Below are 23,025 nucleotides of genomic sequence, written 5' to 3'. Positions count from 1 at the left end.
AAGTGTATACATCTACAGTTTCCATTATACAATATCGTATGATCCTGCACATCTGGAATGAGTTTTCCACCTAGTGACATTCGTGATTTGCGTTTTCAGGCTGTTTACTCTAGGTTGTTGTACCCATTGCTTGAAGCTAATCCACCGACAAAAAAGAAATACTTGTCTCTGTTGCTTTTCCATAAAGTGCCCCGATGAAATCTCTCTGATGTGACCGGTTTAACCACGCTGTCCGCCGCTGCCCCGCCGAGTCTTGAAACGACTGAAGATGTTGCATGCCCGCTGTCATCCGAACGAACAAATTGTATGTAGGTACCTGATCGAACGAGGAAGAGATGTTCTCCCGTAGGCTTGCCCCAACCCAACTCGACAACAGGCCGCCACCATCGAACGGGTTCGTAATAGGTTAGTGGGATTGCATAATTGTTGGTTGTAAGTGGCCGTCGCTTGTTCAACTGACTGTTGACAACCATGGGTCGCGTTGAATGGGGCACTTTAGGGTCGCCATATCGCTTGTAATTACCATTGCTGATGGTGTGATACAGTGTCAATAAAGCCAACCATTAGCAAAGGTCGTCGTAAATTATGGTTTGGTAACACACTGACCCTATTGACGATGGTGTAGAAGATGATGTGTTCATTGATTGCCGCCAGATGATCATCTTTCAGGAAGGCAAACATTTTTTTTCAGCGAAAGGTGCCTTGAAATGGAAAATTAGTCGGCAGCTGATGGATCCAATAACGCGATCATTACCTTTGCTCTTCTCATCCTGGTCTCGATTTTTTCCCTCGGTTGAAAGTAAGTCTTCGTCATGTAACCTTCCAGCTTTCAGCAGTGCACCAACCGAACAAGTGATGCATCATCGGAGATAATCTAGTTCTCCGTCGGAGCTAGCGTCTCGTAATTCCGCGAAGAAGAGTCACTGAAACACTGGTGTTTACCCGCGGTATCCAGGCCGGGTGCAAAAAGAAGGAAAATCACTCCAATTACAGAGCGGCGGCAGTCGGTTAGTTTTTATGCCGCGCTGTTCCCGCTAGAGGCTGAAAAGTATAGACCGGTAAGTACCGGAATGCTACTGCAGGAGAGCACGAAAATCCGACCGAGAAGAAGGCCAAACAAAAACTCATTAACTGGATACATACACGGTAATTCATCAATCTCAGTATAGAACGACAACGGCGACGATGTCGGAACAGTGCCTCTATTTACTGGGAAAGGCGTCCATAGGAAGAGTTAAATAAAGCACAGCTATGCTTGATATCAAAACCTCACTAGTGTTCTGATACAATCATTCGGTAGATAATTTTATGTAACTCAAAACAGCAAAAAAAGATATTATTACGGCTGTAGACTCCATGTTATATATTGCAGGACAATGTTTACAATTCTGAATATCCCGAAGCTATGTCATAGTATCTGATTATATTCTGTGAACTCGAATAAGTATAATATATTATGCGACATAACTCTGTTAGGGCTGTCCACCTTTTCAAAAATGTTCTCTGATTCTCAAGTCCACCCCCACATTTTAATTGGCATCCTAAAAGAAGTAACTGGTCAAAATTTCAGCCAAGTCCAGTGAAATTAAGAGGTGCATCAAATCAATTTTGTGTTTTTCGACTATTTTTGAACTTCAAAAAATCATAACTACACTAAAACTTGTCAAAACTTAATTCTTACAGCAGAAATTGAAAGCTATACTTGTTTGCTACAACTTCTCCGAACAACGTGTGCCAATAAAATAGAAGGAAACATGTTTAATTATCACATTTGTAATCAGAAAAACCTTAAAAAGTTGATTTTTTGAAAGATTTCGTTCTGGAATACCCTAATATACGTAATAAGTTGGATTTTTCTAAACGGCACCATATTCTCCAATGTTTTTTGGTTATTTGCTTTTTTGACACCAATGCTGTAGGAGTTGAGCAAAAATTACTAAAATTCGTGAAAGCCAAATGTGGCCTAAAAACTAGCTTTTCGGGTGCAATCACGCTTTGGCGCGCAAAAAGTGGCATCGCGTCAGCACTGATATGATAACCAACACCTGCCATCACGCTTGTTTGTTATCACTCGTCGTAGGGGGTAGCCAAGGCAAACTACAATGAAGCAAAGCTACTACGTTCAGTACGATTTCGCGCCACAGCGTGATTGCCTCCAAAAAGCTAGTTTTTAGGCCACATTTGGCTTTCCCGAATTTTAATATTTTTTGCTCAACTCCTATAGCATTGGTGTCAAAGAAGCAAATAACCAAAAAACATAAGAGAATATGATGCCGCTTTAAAATATCAAACTTATCACGTATATTAGGCTGTTCCAGAACAAAATCTATCAAAAAATCAACTTTTTAAGGTTTTTCTGATCACAAATGTGATAATTACACATGTTTCCTTCAATTTTATTGGCACACGTTGTTCGGAGAAGTTGTAGCAAACAAGTATAGCTTTCAATTTCTGCCAAAAGAATTAAGTTTTGACAAGTTTTAGTGTAGTTATGATTTTTTGAAGTTCAAAAATAGTCGAAAAACACAAAATTGATTTGATGCACCTCTTAATTTCAATGGATTTGGCTGAAATTTTGACCAGTTACTTCTTTTAGGATGCCAATCAAAATATGGGGGTGGACTTGAGAATCAGAGAACATTTTTGAAAAGGTGGACAGGCCTACTCTGTATAGTCTTCCATTGATGCTAGATTTTAAACATCATAATAGTTTGAATAACCTCAACTAATCTGATGATGTCCATTGAACATTCAGTAGACTTTCTAGACATGATAGATAACAAATCGTAGCTTTGTATAATGAAAGAAGTTACCGTTACATCTGTAGACTTGCGGATATAAACTCAAAAACATTTTCAATGTTCTAGGATACTCCGACTGATCTGATACTGTCTATTGAACTTTTAGAAGTCTTACTGGACATGATAGATTACATATTGTGGCTTTGTATAATGAAAGAAGTTACCGTTACTTCCGTAGACTTTGAGATCTAAACTCAAGAACGATTTGGATGACCTAGGATATTACGAATGTTCTGATACTGTTGTTCTACCTTTTAGAAGATTTACTGGACATGATAGATTACATATCGTAGCCTTGTATAATGATAGAAGTTACCGTTACTTCCGTAGACTTTGAGATCTAAACTCAAGAACAATTTGGATGACCTAAGATATTCCGACTGATCTGATACTATCTGTTGAATTTTTAGAAGACTTATTGAACATGATAGATTACAAAACGTAGCTTTGTATAATGGAAGAATTTACCGTTACAGCCGTAGACATTAGGATCTAAACCCAAGAACAGTTTGGATGACATATGATATCCAGAAAAATATGCTGCATCATATTCTACCTTTTTTTTTGCTGTTGAGCTCCAAAACTACAGAAATACGTGCCAAAAAGTCTATAATGACGCTTGAAATGATTCCGGCTTCAAAGGGTTAGGAAATTGTTGAAGGAATTCCAATCCAGGAACATCTGAGAGAATTGCAGAATGATCTTCCGGAAGAAATCCAGAATGATCTACAATAATTTCCGAAGGAACTCCTGTAAGCATCCAGAACAGAGTTCCTAGAGAAATCCTGGATGAAGTTCCTGAAAAAAATCTAAAACTGCTTTTAGAAAGAATCCCGGAGGAATCCCAGAAGGAGCTCCAGAAAGCAGTTCCTGGATAAACTCCGGAAAGAGTTTCTTGGTGGAATCTCGTAAGGAGATATTGAAGGAATCACCGAAGAAATTCCCGGAGGAATCCCGGAAAGAGGTTTTGAAGCAATTCCGGATGTAGCTACTGAAATAATCCAGGAAAAAGGAAGATCCTAGAGGAATCCCAAAATAAGTTCTTGAAAAAAAAAACGGAAAACGTTTTTGAAGGATATCTGGAAGGAGTTTCCAGAGTAATCCTGGAGGGAGCTCCCAATGGAATCCTGAAAAAAGCTCCTCGATTAATACAGGAAGGAGTTTTATTTTTTATTTTCATAAACGAGATGTTTAGCCCAGGCCACGGACTTTACTTTCCTTCCGAAGGAAGAACTCACACTGTGTGAGAAAGTCGGGTGTGAGATTCGATCCCAGGTCCTCGGCGTGATGCTTATCATACCAGGTTCGCTCCGCAGGAAAGAGTTCTTGAATTAGAAGAAAGCCAACTAACAGGCCCTGAAAGAATCCAAGAAGTAGTTTCCGGATGAATCCCGGAAAGAGCTCTTGAAGCAATCCAGAAGTAGTTCTAAAACAAGTTTTTGGAGGATTCTCGGAAGGATTTCTTAGATGAATCTAAAAGTCCCTATAGAAATTCGAGAATAAATCTCGATACTCTCTATAGTTCCTAGATAATGCAGATGTTTTTGGCAAGAAGCCGGAAGGAATGACGATTCCACTAACTTGCAGGAAGTTTTAGGTGAATCTTAGAGTGAAACAATCATTCGGAGTTGCTCCAACATAAATTTTTTTTTCAGGAATTCCATCAGGGATTTTTCTGAAATTCCTCCGGAGATCTTGAGTTTCCTTCCTGTCAGAATCGAAATACTCAGAATTTTGTTTTTTTTTTTCTGAATTTGTTCCGGATTTCCACCAGCGTGTTTCCAAGTTCTCTTGAAGCTCGTACCGAGTTTTCTTCAGAAGTTCCTTCCGGAATTTCTCGAAAAGTTTCGGGATTTGTGTTGGAGGTTTCTGAGATTTCTTCTGGTGTTCCTTCCTGGTGATTTCCCGGAATTACTAACAGAGAATTTTGCTGGATTCTTCCAAGGATGAACCGGGATTTACCCCAAAGTTCCTCCCCACAATAGAGAAAAAAAATTCACACTGTCTTCAGCCGCATGCTGTAGAAGAACCCTTGTAGAAATTTCTGAAGAAGCTTCTGTAGGAATTTGTGGAGGTCCTTATATAAGAATCCCTAAAGGAATTTTTGACAAAAAAAAACACATGGAACATTTTTTTTAAGGAATCACTGCAATATTTTCTGAAGTAATTCTTGTGATATTGAAGAAGTCTTCCAACATATTTCCGAAAGAATACTTTGATACTTTGAGATATTTAAGCAGAATTTACACTTGTGAAATTTATATAAATAAATAAATTATCATCAAGTATCGAAGGTTTTTCATAATTAATTCTTGGAGAAATCTTTGGAAAAGTTCTAGAAACAATTCTTGGAGGAGTCTCTGAAGGAATACAAGCAAAATTTCAAAAGGAGGAGCTTTTGAAGAAATTCCTGAAGGAATACATGCAGAAACTCCTTGGGAAACCCCCTCTTGAGGTATTTGTAGACGAATTCATGTCGAAATTTCTTAATACAATTCCTGAACGATTTTTTGAAAGAAATTCTAAAGGAGTCCGTGGGGAAATTTCTAGAGATATTTTTGGATGAAATCCCGGAAAAATTTCTGAGAAAATACAAAGCGGAGTACCTGAAGAAATTTCTGAATGTATTCCAGAAAAAAAAAACGATGGAGTAATCTCCGAAGCAGCCGTTGGATGAATCTCCACGAGATTTTTTCCAGAAGAGTCCCTGAAATTAAATGTTCATGGTAGGTTTTCTAGAAGAATCCATGGACACATTTCTGGAGGAATCTCTAGAAGAATATCCGAAGGTACTTGAGAAATTGTTGGAATAATTCATCCAGAAACTTCTGGAGTAAGCTATGCAAAATGTACTTAATGAATCTATGGGAAAAGTTTTGGAAAATTTTTGAAAAAATATTTGTTACAATTCTGGAAGCAATCAATGGAATACAGAAAGATAACATAATGGAGAAATTTATGAAAGAAATTATAGAGTCGGAAGGAACTCCTGAAAGAGTTTCTATAAAAAACCTTCAGAAGATTATTCGAAAGAATCTGTGGAAGAATTTCTTAAGGATGGAGCCTGAAGTATTTTTTTAATGAAAAATTGCAGAATGTCTAAAGGTCTTTTACGAGGAACAACCCATTGGTGATTCTCTAAAAAAACCGTTTATGAAGGAATCCCTAGAGGAATTTCCGAAGGAATTCCTGGATAAGTTTGATAGATTGATCGATAGAAGGAATTCCTGGAGGAATTTATGAACAAATCTTTGGAGAGAATTTCCAAATGAATCTCAGATAAGATTATCTAAAAAGAATATCTGGAAGAATTTTAGAAGAGTTTATGTAAGACTTTTTAGAAAATTCTGGAAAAATCTTTTGATGAAATCCGAAGCAATACATGGAGGAAGTTTTACAGAAATTCTGATTTTTTAATGGTCTTTTCGATAATCTCAAGAGAATTTTTTGAAAGTTTCTGGAGAAATCCCTAGTAAAATTTCTGAAGGGAACACTTGAGGGAAGGGAACACTTTCTGGAGGTATTTCTGGACAAATTAAAAAAAAAACATTGTCAATACTTTCAAAGAAATCCCAAGAGGATTTTATTGGTAAAAACATGGAAAATTTTCAGAAAAAAATCCCTAGCATTTTGTGAAGGAATTTCTGAATGATTTCCTCATGGAACCCCTGGAGAAAATTCTGAATAAACATATACAGGATTTTCTCAAATAGCCCCTGCATATAATTCTCAAAAAAAGCAATCCATGCAAGATTTTCTCAAAATATATCTGTAAAACTTCTGGAGAAATCTAACATGAAATATCATGAAGTAGGAAACGGAATATTTTTCAAAAGTATCCCTCGAAATGATTGATTTGATTCTCAGAATTGAAGAAGAATTAAAAAAAATCTCTGGAGAAGAATAATTAAAAGTTTTGAAATAAAGATTTTTTTTCATCAAGTGGGCGCGAACGAATTGGAAACCTTTAAAAGGTTTTCTATGTTTTTGAGCTGGTTACTCAGTCAGTTGAGTAACCTCGATTACAGCACTGATTGTTCTTGGGAATTTTTCTCAAAGTTTTTACCTGGATTTTTTTTTTTTTCGGATTTATCTTAGATATTTGCGCCTTGCGGGAGATTTCCTAGAGTTTATAATTCATCTTGACATTTATCTGGGACTTCGTCTTGAGATTTCTTCATCATTTTACCTGGAATTCCTCCTGAAGTTATCTTTTGGGAGTTTTTCTAAAATACAGTTACCGAAATATCAGACAGTGGCAACTTAATCTGTTTTGATGGAATATATAAGACTGATAGCCTTGGAGAGCCAAATATCTCCTGGAGCATTTAACGAGATTATCCAGAAGCCTTGCTCATTATACCTCCTGGAATAGCCTCAGTAATTCCTTGTGAGAAATTGAAGCCTAGGGAAAGTAATTTTTGGAAAAGTATAAAAAGAACTAATAGAACAGGCAGAAACAACAAATGTGTGATGATTCCTGAGAAAACTTCCAAGAGAGGCCTCCGGAAGAGCTTCGGGAGAAATCGCATATGAAATAACTTCTGGGAGTTATCCGGGAGGAATAAATGGGTCTGGGAGGATTCAAGAAACTCGGGTTGCAAAACGGTGAGTCGATAAGGAGAGTTGTAGTTCTGGTCCTCATAAGTTCCTACCTCATGCATGCATGCTTCCACGGGTCAAGCGATGCCAAAGACCGCCAGCTAAGAGTTGTGTGCAGCCTGGGCACTGTTGTCAATTTGAATTCAGCTAGATTGAGGAGGTACGTACCGAGTGTCTATTCTCCAAGGAGGTGCGGCTCAAACAGTGTCTGTTCTAGCATTCAGTGGCTGAGTATGAAATGCTCCTCCACCGGAAGCTATATCTAAGGTGGCAGCCCCACCACGGTGGATAAGAGACCTTAAATCAACAACCTACTGTTTTTGAAACCCAAAAACCATTACAGAAACCGAAAATGAAAGATTGCGGAAAAGTGTGAGAAATGCTTTAATAGCTTCGGCATGTAAGGAGCATGAGTTCAAGTTGAAATATTACTACAAGAATAAAAAAAAATAAAAAGAGTTAAAAATGAAAATGCACCGCAGAAGAAAAAAAAAATAAAGATAAAGTAATAACCAAACAAGACGAATAAGGACAACAAGAAGGCGGCGAAAGAAGTAGAAGATCAGCAAGATTAGGTACAATAAACATACGATGGAAAAGTGGAATCACAGACAAATCTTCATTAAAACTTGGTTTTTGGTGGAATTTTGGTCTTCAGTCAGCACCACTATATAACTAATTTCGCTACCGAACTACTGGAAGATACAGGTTACCTTGGCGCAGCAGCGCGGGTAATAGCAAGCAACCCACCTGCAGATGCGGCAAAAATAAACGCGACCAAACAGTAGCAAGTGGAGGAAAACCTATTGCCCCACTACACAGTGGTACCGTCATAGGCCAAAAATCGAAAAATTGATTTTCTAATCCATGAGTTTGTATAATTTTTACAAGTCAATGATGTCCCCAAGAATGCAGAAAAGTCATTTTTATGTAAGTTTCTGTTGCATATTTTGCTTGAGAGCGTGGGTACTGTTATGCAATTTGACATTCTTAAAATTTGTCGAAAAATTGCATGACTTTTAAGATGTACACAGCGCCTTCATATAACAAAAACCAAGTGGATTTTCAAATGGTTTTGAACGCAGAGAATCAGAATAGATGTTTATCCGTCAAACTCAAAGCACCAAGAAGCGGAACTGGATGTTTTTTGGATCAATAGAGATGTGACAAATAGGCACCTTATTTTACCCATAGAATATATACAAAATAAAAATTCAAGTAACATTTCAAACATGTTCTTAACCACATTTAATCAATCGTCAGCCATCAAATGATCAAATTTGAGTAGTAGAATCAATTTGTGAAGGTTGTAGCTGCAAATATGTGCATATAAGATTGCAGGATGTATTGGAAGTTACCCGTTATTTTTATAAAAATATGTATTAAAATAACTACAAAATTATATATATTCTAGTCTTTCTGTAGCTGTCTGAAATGCGCACCAAAATCACTGAAATTTTTACAGGAGTTATTTCAATGTTTTTTTACAATAATTGAGGAATAAGTTTGGGAGCAAACTTTGCAAGTGTTTTTTTTAATTATGAAAAAAATGCAGTTCTGGAGGTACTCATACCTTAATGAGTAATTGAATAACAACCATTCTCATTTGGCCTCGTCAAAACTTACCTTTGTAATTGTCAAATTTGATATGAAATTTTGCATTTTCTGCCAATATTGACAAAATTTCCTCAAAACCCATCCACTACCTAAAACTGTAGTGCTGGAAGAAGAAGCAGTAAATACGTTCTTTGAGTATTATTTACTGGACATATTACTTCATATTCCTTTTCCAAATCTAAATATTTGATCAATTTATTTACGTTAATTCTTAGTATTTAAATTGATTTTTTTGATACTATTGCAGGCACTCTGTCGAATATATAGCAATGTAGAGCGATATTTGTATGTATTTATTTAATTGGGTTAGAGTTATCTTTGGTTAAAATTCTACATACTTCATTACTGGATAGCATTTCCAATGCAATTTCTAGAAACAAAAACGACTGGAACTACATGATTTTTTTTTCTTCGAAACGCAAGCCCATGAATCGTACGACATATAACTATGTAAAGCAATAAATTTTCGGTTTTAAAATTTTCTTTTACGTATGAATTATGAAATAATCCCGAATACTTGTTTCAAGACGGTGAAATAAATAAATAAAATTTTGCCATTAAAGTAGCAATTGATTCTGTTATTGCACTATTATTCTATTATTTCAATTATTAGCATTGGTTATTTGATGCTGTATTTATACGAACTAATTCGATTTGTGATGATTTTGCTGTATTTCGACAATGAAAACTACCTTATTTCTGAGGAAAAATATTCAGTTTTATATGTATAATGTTTTATTACAGCAGAAATGAAACCTATGAATAAAATTACAATTATGATGCTAATATTGATACTAATAACAAGAATCTATTATGATACTGTCGTGTGATACATGTTTTAACTTGTTATACTTGACATAAACTTATATAATTCGACCCACTCTTCGTAATAATTAAACATGTTTGATTTGTGATTTTTGTGCAAAATAAAGCTTTTTTAATGATATTTTCATTATCATAAAAAAAATATTTAAAGTCAATATTTTTCAAGTGATGTTTATGAAAACGTACTGGAATATCCTTTTTAGTCATAACATTCTATTCCTGGTCATTAATAATGATTCTGCCATTCGAAAAACGAAGAAAATGATTTATGACCGCTTCCCCGAACAAATGGAACCACTGTGCACTAGGTAGGTAGCTTCCAAGCAGTACTGGGTTCCAGCACTTTGCAGAGCTATGACTCTATAAGACGTAATATGAGTTGATTATAGACTGCCAGCCGCTGCTGGTTTCTCCTTTCGTGCCCGGTTCGTAGATTTAGGCAACTAACAAAGGCCGGCCGATGGATGGCGGTGGCGATGAAATTGGCTCTGTTTTGAATAGTGTGACAGAGAGTGCAACCATCTGTGAGAATAAAGGGGTTTCCTGCTGCTGCTGCTGCAGTAATAACAAAAGTTTGCCTTGGGCGGTTCCATTATTGATGCAGTTGGTAACGTTGTAAATCACATTTGAATGTGACCCATTTCTTGAACATTTGAAAATGGCATTTGTTGTATACCTTTCTATGTTGCGTATCGCAACATGTCATCCGTTTTTTTTTCAGCTGAGAAAAGAACGGATCAATAAATCAAGTTCAATCTGTAACGGAGATATTTAAACAAACGCAGAGTCAAACTAACTCGAATGCCCGGACGTAGTGGCTATTTCAATATCGCCTGATCAGCTGTGCTTACATAAGGAATCAATGAGCTGACTGCAGGATTTGCTGAGAATCTTCCACTGATTTTTGTAGAAGTTTTATCTTGGATACTTTTTTAGGAATCTCAAAGATTTTTTTCTATGAAAGCTGTTGGCTCTAGGGTTGCTTTTAGATTTCCTCAAGAAGTTCCTTCTGGGATTCTTTCGGGGTATTTCGAAACATTCCGCCTGGCTATTACTTGAACTACGATGTGCATTTTTTCGAAGAAAGAGTTTATGTCCCCTGGGATTTCTTCAGGAGTTCTTTTTCGGTTTAACCCAGATGTTTTTTTTAGATTTCTTTTGAAGTTTCTTCAACGATTCCTTCAGTACGTGGAACTGCCGATCTCTCAACTTCATTGGGAGCACCCGCATACTCGCCGATCTACTAAAGGTCCGCGGGTTCGGCATCGTGGCGCTGCAGGAGGTGTGTTGGACAGGATCCATGGTGCGAACGTTTAGAGGTAATCATACCATCTACCAGAGCTGCGGCAACACACGCGAGCTGGGAACAGCTTTCATCGTGATGGGTGATATGCAGAGGCGCGTGATCGGTTGGTGGCCGATCGACGAAAGAATGTACAGGTTGAGGATCAAGGGCCGATTCTTCAACTTCAGCATAATAAACGTGCACAGCCCACACTCCGGAAGCACAGATGATGACAAGGACGCATTTTACGTGCAGCACGAGCGCGAGTATGATCGCCGCCCAAGCCACGACGTCAAGATCATCATAGAAGATTTAAACGCTCAGGTAGGCCAGGAGGAGGAATTCAGACCAGCAGTTGACGAACGAAAATGGCCTACGCCTCATCGATTTCGCCGCCTCCGAGAACATGGCCATTCGTAGCACCTTCTTCCAGCACAGCCTCCCGTATCGTTACACCTGGAGATCACCACAACAAACGGAATCACAAATCGACCACGTTCTGATTGATGGACGGCACTTCTCCGACATTATCGACGTCAGGACCTATCGTTGCGCCAACATCGACTCCGACCACTATCAGGTGATGGTCAAACTGCGCACAAAACTCTCCGTCATCAACAACGTACATTACCGGCGGCCGCCCCGGTACGATCTAGAGCGACTGAAGCAACCGAATGTCGCCACCGCATACGCGCAGAATCTCGAGGCAGCGTTGCCGGACGAGGGTGTGCTCGATTTGGCCCCTCTAGAGGACTGCTGGAGTACAGTCAAAGCAGCCATCAACAACGCAGCCGAGAGCACTATCGGGGACGTAGAACGGAGTCGATGAAATGATTGGTTCGGCGAGGAGTGCAGAGCGATTCTGGCGGAGAAGGATGCAGCGCGGGCGGTAATGCTGCAGCATGGAACCCGACAGAATGTGGAGCGATACAGACAGAAGCGGAAACAGCAGACCCGTCTCTTCCGGGAGAAAAAGCGCCGCCTGGAAGAAGCGGAGTGCGAGGAAATGGAACTGCTGTGCTGTTCACAGGAAACCCGCAAGTTCTATCAGAAGCTCAACGCATCCCGCAAAGGCTACATGCCGCAAGCCGAAATCTGCAGGGATAAGGACGGGAGCCTCTTGACGGACAAACGTGAGGTAATCGAAAGGTGGAAGCAGCACTTCGACGAGCACCTGAATGGCGAAGAGAATGTAGGCACGGAGGACCAAGGCAACGGAGGAAATGACTATGTTGGTGCAGCAGAGGACGGGAACGAACCAACTCCCACGCTGAGGGAAGTTAAGGATGCCATCCACCAGCTCAAAAACAACAAAGCGGCTGGTAAGGACGGTATCGCAGCAGAACTCATCAAGATGGGCCCGGAAAAGTTGGCCACCTGTCTGCACCAGTTAGTAGTCCAGATCTGGGAAACCGAACAGTTACCGGAGGAGTGGAAGTAAGGGATAATCTGTCCCATCCACAAGAAAGGCGACAAGTTAATGTGTGAGAACTTTCGAGCGATCACCATTTTGAATGCCGCCTACAAAGTGCTATCCCAGATCATCTTCCGTCGTCTTTCACTTAAAGTAAATGAGTTCGTGGGAAGTTACCAAGCCGGTTTCATCGACGGCCGGTCGACAACGGACCAGATCTTCACCGTACGGCAAATCCTCCAGAAACGCATCACCTCTTCATCGACTTCAAAGCGGCATACGTCAGTATGGACCGCGCAGAGCTATGGAGAATCATGGACGAAAACGGCTTTCCTGGGAAGCTGGCTAGACTGATTAAAGCAACGATGGACGGTGTGCAAAACTGCGTAAGGGTTTCGGGTGAATTATCCAGTTCATTCGAATCTCGCCGAGGACTGCGACAAGGTGATGGACTCTCATGCCTACTCTTCAACATCGCTCTGGAAGGTGTGATGTCACGAGCCGGGCTCAACAGCCGGAGAACGATTTTCACAAAATCGAACAGCGTAATTAATAGTGTTACGATAGACGGGGATACTTTCGAGGTGGTGGAGAAATTTGTCTTCCTCGTATCCTTACTGACTGCTGACAACAACGTGAGCCGTGAAATTCGGAGGCGCATCATCAGCGGAAGTCGGGCCTACTACGGGCTCCAGAAGAAACTGCGGTCGAAAAAGATTAACCCACGCACCAAATGCACCATGTACAAAACGCTAATAAGACCGGTGATCCTCTACGGGCACGAGACATGGACCATGCTCGAGAAGGACCTACAAGTACTCGGAGTTTTTGAGCGACGCGTGCTAAGGACGATCTTCGGCGGTGTGCAGGAGAACGGTGTGTGGCGGAGAACGATGAACCACGAGCTCGCTGTACTTCACGGCGAACCCAGCATCCAGAAGGTGGCCAAAGCCGGAAGGATACGGTGGGCAGGGCATGTTGCAAGAATGCCGGACAACAACCCTGCAAAACTGGTGTTTGCAACTGATCCGGTTGGCACAAGAAGACGTGGAGCGCAGAGAGCACGATGTGGCGTACTATTGTTGATTATGTCTTGTCATAAATGTGATGTTGAACATATAAATGTAATGTCTGCTGGGATTCCTCCAGAAATTATTATCGAGACATCTGAAAGCTTTTCTCCATGGACTGTCCCAGAAATAACTCCTGTGGTTCCTCCAGAGATTTTTATCATAGATTCCTCCCGGAATTCTTTTTTTGGGATTTGTCCATTAATTTCAGCCAAGACTCACCTAGGAATTTTTTTGGCATTACTACTAGGAATTTGTTGCTGGGATTACTCCAGTCATTCCTGCAGCATTTTTTTTTCATGAAAATCTTCTTCTTAGGATTAGGTATTCTTACTGGGAATTCTCTTCAAATTATTTTAGGAACTACTGCTGGAATTTGTGCATGATTGTTGCTATTTTTTTTTTCTAGGTATTACAGGTAGGAATATTCCAGGACTTTTTATTTCTGGGTTTCCCATGCAATATTTTCAAAGAATCCTTCAGAACTCTCAAGAGCAATAATTGGAGTAATTCCTGCTGAAAATGTTTGTATAAGTCAAGGATTTCCGAATCCCAATTCTGGAAGGAGTATTTCAAGGAATCCCGGCTGTTTACTGGATTTAATGCAAGAGGGATTCCGAGAAGAATCCCAGAAAGAAATCCTGGAGGGATCCTAAGAGGAAATTTCGGTAGAGTTTTTTTTATTCTTAATCACTTAACCTAATTTACAGCTCTATTGTCCACTGGGGCACTACGTGAGCAATTTCAATTGACAGCTGCACTTATATTTTGTACAGCGCCTAAATTCTATTCTACTTTATCGAAGTTGCCTTTCTGCTGCTTTCACTTTTTCTACTTTATACCTAGTAGAATGAAGAGCACAAGGATGGTGATGGATGGCCGTTGTTCCGTTCCAGTTCGATTGAGGGTCCATTATGAGTAGCAGTTCGCCGATATCCAGGTATCCGGATCCGTTTGAGCCATGGGGCTCAGAAGAGGGTCAGTGTCAGTTGCTCTCGGGGGAAAAGCAACTGACGAAAAATTGCAAGTGCCGGGGCTGGGAATCAAACCCATGACCATTCGCATATGAAGCGAACGTGTGACCAACTACGCCACGGGCCCCGGCTATTTCGGTAGAGTTCCAGCAGTCATTCCTACAAGAATTGCTGGATAATATTTTTTAAAAATCCTCATAGAACTCCACCAGGAATGTCTGATGAGATTCTGCAATATATCTCAACTAGAATTCTTCCATCGAATATAATGAATAATTATTCAAAGATTCCTCCAGAAATTGTTGTGATGATTCCTTTAGGGATTTCTTTAATGATTCCTCTAGGAATTCATCTCGGAATACTTCCGGAAATTCTTGCTGGGATCCCTTCAGGAACTCTTATCAGGATTTCCCCAAGCATTCCTGCTAGGATTTCATAAGCATTTTCAGATGGTATTTTTCGCAGTTATTGGAATCCTTAGGAATCCTTCAGGAATTGCTGAAGAATTTCCGTCAGGAATTGCTTGAACAGTCCCGAAAAGAGTTCCTAAAGGATTCCCATCACGAATCCCTGGAGAAATCCCATTAACATTTCAGGAACAATCTATATATATAAAAATGCAGTGGCATACGTGGGACCGCGCATAACTTACGAACGGAAGGTCCGATTTTGATCGTCTTAATTTTGTTCTGTTAGTTTTCACCCAAGGAAGGTTTATGAGGCAAAAAACATGGAAAAATTGAGAGTTTTTGAAAATCGATTTTCCATACATTATGACCGGGGACTTGGTCTTGGGTAGAAACATGAAACGTCAAAAAACGCAGTAGGCAAGACAAAGTTTGCCGGGTACAGCTAGTTTCAACATAAAATCTCAAAGGAAACGAAGGGGACTACCTGGAAGAATCCTTAGAGGCATTCTTGGAGGAATCCCTAGAGAAATTCTCAAGGAATTCCTGGACAAAACTCTCTGGGTGAATTTCTGGAGAAACTCTGGAGAGAAGTGACAGCGGTAGTTGCTGGATGAATTATATCAAGAAGGGTCAAGGGCGAACACGATGAAATTGCCACACAGAAAATATTGTATAACTTTTGATTGCGTTCGCCAAAATAGCTAATTTTTTACCATGAATAGTATATTATGTGTAGCTAATACCATAAAATTTTCATTAAAATCGGTTGAGTAATGGCGGAGATATCGTTGACACAAGGGAATTGCCACTTGAGAATCTTGTACAAACAAACATTTTGGAAAATATCACTTTTTTGCCGTTTCAACGCTGGCGCCAAAAATACTGAACCGATTTCAATGAAAATTTTTTTGTACGTAAAGTATGTATGTAGAAGTAGTTTGTCAAAATTTCATTCAATTTGATCATACCGTTAAAAAGTTATAGCCATATATGTCGCACTATGTCACAATAAGCAGATGTGGTTTTTGGTATAGTGAAATTCAAACTGCTCTTACTTTGAAAGTACTCAACAAAAATGGCTGATTTTCACTGTAAACAGTTTAACACAACAATTTTACACTGTCAAAGTTTTATAAAAGTCGGGACAGTGTTACCAGTTCTACAGTCAAAATAGTGCACGCGGAACTAAAAATGGTCAAAAAGTACCTAACATTTACCTCGAAGCGATTTGAGTTTTGGATATTTACTAGAAAAAGTACTGAACCGATTTCGATCAAATTTTTACCACTTAATTGATACTATGTTAAGAATATCCAGTGAAATTTTCAAACGTTTTGATGAGGTAACAAAAAAGTTATAGTTAGGCCCTCTTAGAGTATTTCCTGAAGGACTTCCTGAAGCAACACTTAGAGAAATCCGAAGAGAAATGCAAAGAGGATTTGTTGGAGGAAGGTATGGAAAAATCTGTGGAGAAACCCTCTTGCAATTCCTTTACAAATTTCTGATGGTATTTCTCTAGAAGGATTCCTCTACAAATCCTGACTGTAATTCCACCAAGGGTTTCTCTTGTGATTTCACCAAAGATTTTTTTTTCTTCAGAGATGTCTCAAGGATTTTTTTAGGAATTTTACTTGGAACATCAGTTGAAATTCTAGCTGTAACTTTTTAAAAAGTGCATCAATAAATTTAATATTTTTACTGTAAGTTGATCAACTAGTTGTGTATCAATGATTTAATTTTGGGAAAGATCGGGTTGTTCTACATGAAGTTAGAAAGATTCTAGAAAAAGCCAAAATTTTCCGATAGCCAACTTTGAACTGTTATATCTCCGGATTCAATAAATCGAATGAAATGAAATTTTGAGCGTTCATGACTTATATGATTAGCTTTGAAAAACTTTTGACATAACCTAATATTGTGTACACGAAATAAAATTATAGCGTTTAGAATATTTTTCTGATATAACACCAAATTATCAAAAATTTCAATATCGCTTCAAAATTCGAGATGGTAATTATAGTTTATTTGAATTCGCTCGGATTGACTTCAATATGAATATGTTTTGAAAAGAATTAACAAAATAACCGACAATAAATTTGAAAATTAATGAAAAGCATTTCAAAATTAGACCAATTTACTAAAAAATCATAAAATAAATGAAATTGCTGTAACTTTTTTTCTTGTAAATAACTTCCTGAGGCGAATGAATTGGAAATTTAAAGCCTTTATAATAAACACAAAAAAAATAACTTCGAGTTAAGTTAATTGTTTTTCCATGCTCATTATATGAGTCATAAACGCTCAAAATTTCATTGCATTCGATTCGTTGAATCCGGAGATATAACAGCTCAAAGTTGGCTATCGGATAATTTTGACTTTTTCTAGAATCTTACTAACTTTATGTTGAATAGCCCAATCTTGACCAAAACTGGACAATTGATAGACAACTTGTTCATCAACTCACAGTAAAAATTTTAGATTTTTTGATGCACTTTTCAAAAAGTTACAGCTGTTTGACCATCTGTATCTATATCTATAAAAATGCAGTGGCATACGTGGTACCAAAAAACGCAGAAGGCAAGACAAATTTTACCGGGTACCGCTAGTTTAATTTAAAATTGGTTTCAATTTTTTAGATTGTATGGTCTTTGAATAGTAGTTGGTTGAAAAACCCAGATTAATCCACCTAGTGGTGATAGTGCCTTTCTCGTTGAATATGTAACCTAAGATATTTCCGTCACCATAAGCCGAAGTGTTCCTGAATCCTGAAAATACTCTAGAACGGAACAAATATCATTTTCTTCTTTTGTCACAGTGCTCGTTCGTCAATGAGGGGATGGAGTTAATAAATAATAAATGTATTGAAAAAAAAATACTCAAACAATGAGGCAAAACCGCTTAACTCATCGGGTTTGGTAAGAAATTTTCCTTAAAACTTGAAAATTTATTGGTTTATTCATTTGTGCCCTTCCTGAAAATGTTGAATTCCGATCCAAAATTTCCAAGGGGGGACCCCTCTTGACTTAACCTTTTGGAGCCGATTTTTTTCGCCGCTGTCGACGCAACCTCGCTGGTGTCGAACACGTTTGTTATGCTCGGTTTCATCGCCGGGGTCATAAATGACCCTTCCGGCTCCAAAGGGTTAAGAGAAAATCGAAATTTGTGTCAGCCTTGTTCAGATAAGCAATAACCTTATCAAAGCCATAATCGAATTTGGAAACTTATTGATGGCTCATATTCCTATGTTATGTATTATTTTAAACGTATAAGCAGAGCTGAAAAATATCAAACCTCTCAGTTGACTGCTTGACCACCTTAACTAGCACTGGATGCCGAACATTATCAAGACAAATGTCACCTTTTTTTTCTACACAGTTTAGCCTTTATTTTATTATTATTGGTTATGCTGCCGTTCTACGCATGATTATCTTATGTTATATGGGAATCCCATATAACATGGGATAATTGGGCGTGGAACGGCAGTATAAGATTGATGTAAAATTTGACAAAAAAGTGCAAGCAAGTAAAATTTCCCATAATAAAACCCATTCAAATTTCAACCGTGTTACAGAGCGCGATGGCTCAATCAGTTGCATCAAAATTGTGCGCAGTAATTTAAGTGCTATAAAATTAAAATTTTCCCATACAACGTTGATTCATCCTACTGTATAAATACGCCTCAGGAAAATGGTGGGATTTGACATGATCGCTTAAATTTTTATCAAGATTTTGTTCTTTCACGCATATGTATCGCTTGCATCGATTTTGTTTTGTTGTAATTTTAGCGATGCATCTAAACCTGATTCTGCAACACTGCCGGTAATCTTAGGTGTGGTCAGAGCTTGGGTCAAAGACTGTTTTCCTGCTGCCCGTTTATCTGGTTATCGAACATTTTTGATGATTTGATATTTCGCATGCATGGACTTGGTTCACTTCTTCAAACTGGCCACTTCCGGTGAGACATCTGGAAACGGTTCCGGAACACAACCGGTTCAGATATGTTATTTAGAGGATTGATTGGTGATTATCGGTGATAAACAGCTTGTTTAGCGTTAAGCGCTTCGACCTTATATTCTTCGGTCATCATTAGACGCATTCAGCAGGATTCACCCTTTCAACTTCGTCAGTTTACTATATTAGCGATTCAGATATGGTCTGAAACTATTTTCCTGCTTACCGTTCGTCTGGCTACCGATACAGCCGCTATTTGATGTGTCGCGTGCATGGGTTTGGTTCACTTTTTTAATTGGCCACTTCCGGCGGGACACCTGGAACCGGTTCCGGAACACAACCGGTTCAAATATAGTCTGAAACTACTTTCCTGTTCACCATTCAATTGGTTATCGAAAATGCCGCTATTTGACGTGTCGCATGCATGGGTTATGTTCACTTTTATATTCGGCCACTTCCGGCGGGACACCCGGAACCGGTTCCGAAACACTACCGGTTCAGATATAGTCTGAGACCATTTTCCTACTTCCCGTTCATCAGATAATCGAAAATGCAGTGGTTTGATGGGTCACATGCATGGGTTTGTTGCATTTTCATATCTGGCCCCTTCCTGGGGTACCGGTCCGGAACACCTAAATGGCCATAACTCCGGAACGGCTGGACCGATCTGAACTATTTTCAATAGGAAACAATGGGGCAATATACCGCGTCGATTGAACCATCGGTCGTTGAAATCGGTTCATATTTACTATCTAAAAATGAGGTGACCTTTTTGTACACATACACACATACACACGCACACACATACATACACACACACACACACATACATACACACAGACATCATCTCAACTCGTCGAGCTGAGTCGATTGGTATATAACACTTGACCCCTCCGGGGGCTCTATCAAATTTTCGTTTTTGGAGTGAACATATAGCCTTTCGGTACACCTCGGTGTACGAGAAAGGCAAAAAAGTAGTTCGTCCAGGGCTTTTAAGGGTTAAGACTCTCTGTCGTCTAAAAAATCCTCAATGAGATACTTAAAAATACATTGTAGTACATTGCCAGAATTTTGTATGAGTTTAGGAATTTTATGTTTCTTAATTTTTTTATTTTTACAAAAAAAAAACAATTCTCGTCTACGTGATATTTAAAAACAAAAAAAAAAAATTGAGTCGAGTCAAGTACAAGACACTGAAGACGACCTTACAGTTGAGGTCGAAATACGTATCTGTCAAAGGATGCAAATTCTTAGTGGAATTCAAAGGAACCGTACTTAACCCGATTTTCTTTTATTTAAAAAAAAAATGTTAGAGAAGAACAAGGATCCTAAAGGAATGCCTATTAAAATTGTTGGACGTAACCAGGCGAAATATCAAAGAAAAACTTTGAAAAAATTTTGGAAAATGAAATAAATAAATAAAAATTATGTTCTGGCTCCCAGGCCCCCCTTCTAGCTACGTCAATGTTTTCCATTTGCTCTGGATGCTTCAGATATTCTTTTAGGATATCCTCCAAGAAAGTCTCCAGCGATTCTCAAAAAAAAAAAAAAACTCTACAAGCCAAATAATTCGAAAGAATTACTCACCAATATCTAATATTGTTAATGTGATCTAAGTAATTTTGAAATATAGTCAAACATTGAGGATTTTTAGAAATCCCACTTAGCCGCAAATTAGACAGTAATGCCCATGAAATCCTCTCTATTGTTATTCAGAAAGTTTAAAAAGTACTATGGATTTCGTGAGTACTTCTGTAAGAAATAATTCGGAAAAAACACTGTTGAAGAATGGCCGGAAATTCCTCCAAGGGTTCAAAGGAATTCAATACATTCTTGCCTTGGGTGGATCTTCAATATATGCTGCTTGTTAAAATTTATGGTAGTACTAAATGAACACTTTCATTTAAGATGTTATGTGATGCATAGATTGACACTTTTGAATTAATATCCTTGAAACTGCTTCTGTTTTTTTCATGTACTGAACTCCCAGTGTGACCTTGAAGGATTATGCAATAAGCAGTGCTTCTATCTTTTTTACCTGTTGCATGCCGCTGTTTCATTCTGCCGCATAATGAATTCTTAAGCCTAGAATCGCTTACCGCATTTGATGTTCGCTCAAATTACTCAAGTCAACTTCACAGTAATTCCCCATCCATGCCATCACTGCGTTCAACCCCGATCAAAGAGCTGCATATTTATGACTCAAAACGTGTTCTTCCACCGCACTCCGTCCGTCATTATGGGTAATTTAATAAAGCATGTCATTCCACATTTATTGGATCTCTTCGCAGCAGCGCGTCACTTATTAAACCAACCAACCGCTGAACCATTATCAAAATCATCGTTATTAATCACACATTTTGCAACCCGCTCCTCCGATCACACCAAGTGCCACACTCTTCTCCGTTCGTTTCGATCGATCTCGAGTCACCACGGGTATCAAAGCACCAAGAACCGCCGCTGAGCCACTTGGCTCCGTAATTACATAACGCATCGCACGCGGAGCAGCAGTACGCCACAGTACAGCAGCAGCAGCCAGCCAGTTAGAAATCCTTGATCGATCTACTCTGCATAGAGAGTTGCGTGGCGTAACAAGTTCGGCTGCGCTTACAATGTATTTCACGTTAACTACCACCAGACCCCCCACACAGAAGTCCTTGGAAGAGTTCTCCGCACGGTGCGCGTGACTTCGATCTACAAACAACACGTCCTTCAAGTTTTTGTTTTTTTTTCAGATTCAACCAGGTAGCACTCTATTAACGATTTCAGTTATGCAGGAAAAGCAAGACAATTTTTTTTAGCAGAAAATAAAATAAATCTAATTAGGACGTACCACAATAATCCACTTCATTCTGTATCAACAGTTCATACGGTACTAAAAGGCGCCAAAATGCGGAATAACACTTTTATAATTGCTTCGAAAAACAAACCACTCGCGTTTCAGCGGCGCCCGCGCTAGTTTGGGGTCTCGGGAACTCTCACTCTCACTTTCGTCGTCGCCCCCTAGTGGGTCTCACTAAACTCTCGCGCTGAGACTGCACTGTCCCACGAGCAAACGATCAACCGGCCTTATCTTTTGGTACACTGTACTAAACTTTCGGGAGAGCAACGCTCGTGCTGGAACTCACTGCACTTCACAACCGCGCTTGGCACGTGCTTGGGGTCGTTACAGCTGGACAAAACTACGGGCAACCGGGCATTCACGACAGAAGCGAACTTACGCCACGACGGTCCGTTGGCGAATGTCGCGCCTCGACGGTTCAGATTAGGACCTGGTAGCGGCGATCGCGCGCCAACACGGACAAGACGGTCGCGTTCACGGGTTTCTCGCTCGCGCGAGCATCCAAGTCACCGGCGTGAGAGCACTAGCTGCGTCCGTCGTCGTCGAGCGTTCAGCGCACGTGTGTTAGCAGCTAGGTATGTTGTCAAAGAAGGGCTTTTCTTTTCCCGCAAATTTTAGTCGGTGCGTCGTTGTTGGTAGTAGGGTGATGCGAAAATTCAAGACGTCGCGTCGCCGTTCTAGAAAGGACCCGAAAAATGCGCGTGTGAGGTTCGAATGTATGCTGCACCACCTACTGACCACTGAGGTGGACTAGGAGGAACAAACTTTAGTGCGGTGAACAACCGTTGCTTTTATATTGGGGGTCAACGGTTTTTAGTCAGTGTGACTTGGGGATCGGGTTGGATCGGGCTGGCGAGAATTTGCCATGTGTTGCTCACGGGGATGGGGATGCGTGCGAAAGTTTAAAGGTTTTTGCAATAATTATTGTGTGGCTGAAAATTCACTGTTCAATTATCAAACATCACACTCTTAATCATGCAAATTTTAGTTAATTTCGATGCACATAACTGGAGCGGCTCATTTGACATAAATTTACACCGTCTAGTACGGTTTACCTTAATCCAGCCAACATACATTTTTCACGTTCGGAAAAGCACAAAACTTGTTTATTTATTTTTTGTTCTTCGACGAACCCTGATGAAACTTTTACAGCTTCCCGAAAAACTCTTCTAGTTTTGGATTTCGGGTATCTGATCCACATGGTTCTGGAGTATTTTTCCGGATTTGCTTGGGG

General features: G+C 39.4%; 1 protein-coding gene across 1 annotated transcript in view; it reads right to left on the bottom strand.

The window, feature by feature from the left end:
- The window catches only part of LOC109400874 (transcription factor SPT20 homolog), an 84,959-nt gene extending 62,294 nt beyond the window's left edge, over positions 1-22,665 (bottom strand). Inside the window, exon 1 of the mRNA XM_019673359.3 lies at positions 21,783-22,665. Within this exon, the coding sequence (XP_019528904.3) occupies positions 21,783-21,800 (18 nt within the window). The 5' untranslated portion in view covers positions 21,801-22,665. The remainder of the gene's footprint in view (positions 1-21,782) is intronic.
- Between the last annotated feature and the right edge of the window lie 360 nt (positions 22,666-23,025).

Source organism: Aedes albopictus, chromosome 3 (assembly GCF_035046485.1).
Source record: "Aedes albopictus strain Foshan chromosome 3, AalbF5, whole genome shotgun sequence".
In the NCBI taxonomy this organism is placed as follows: domain Eukaryota; kingdom Metazoa; phylum Arthropoda; class Insecta; order Diptera; family Culicidae; genus Aedes; species Aedes albopictus.
Note: the sequence above shows the minus strand (reverse complement) of the source record. Positions and strands in the feature narration are given on the sequence as shown.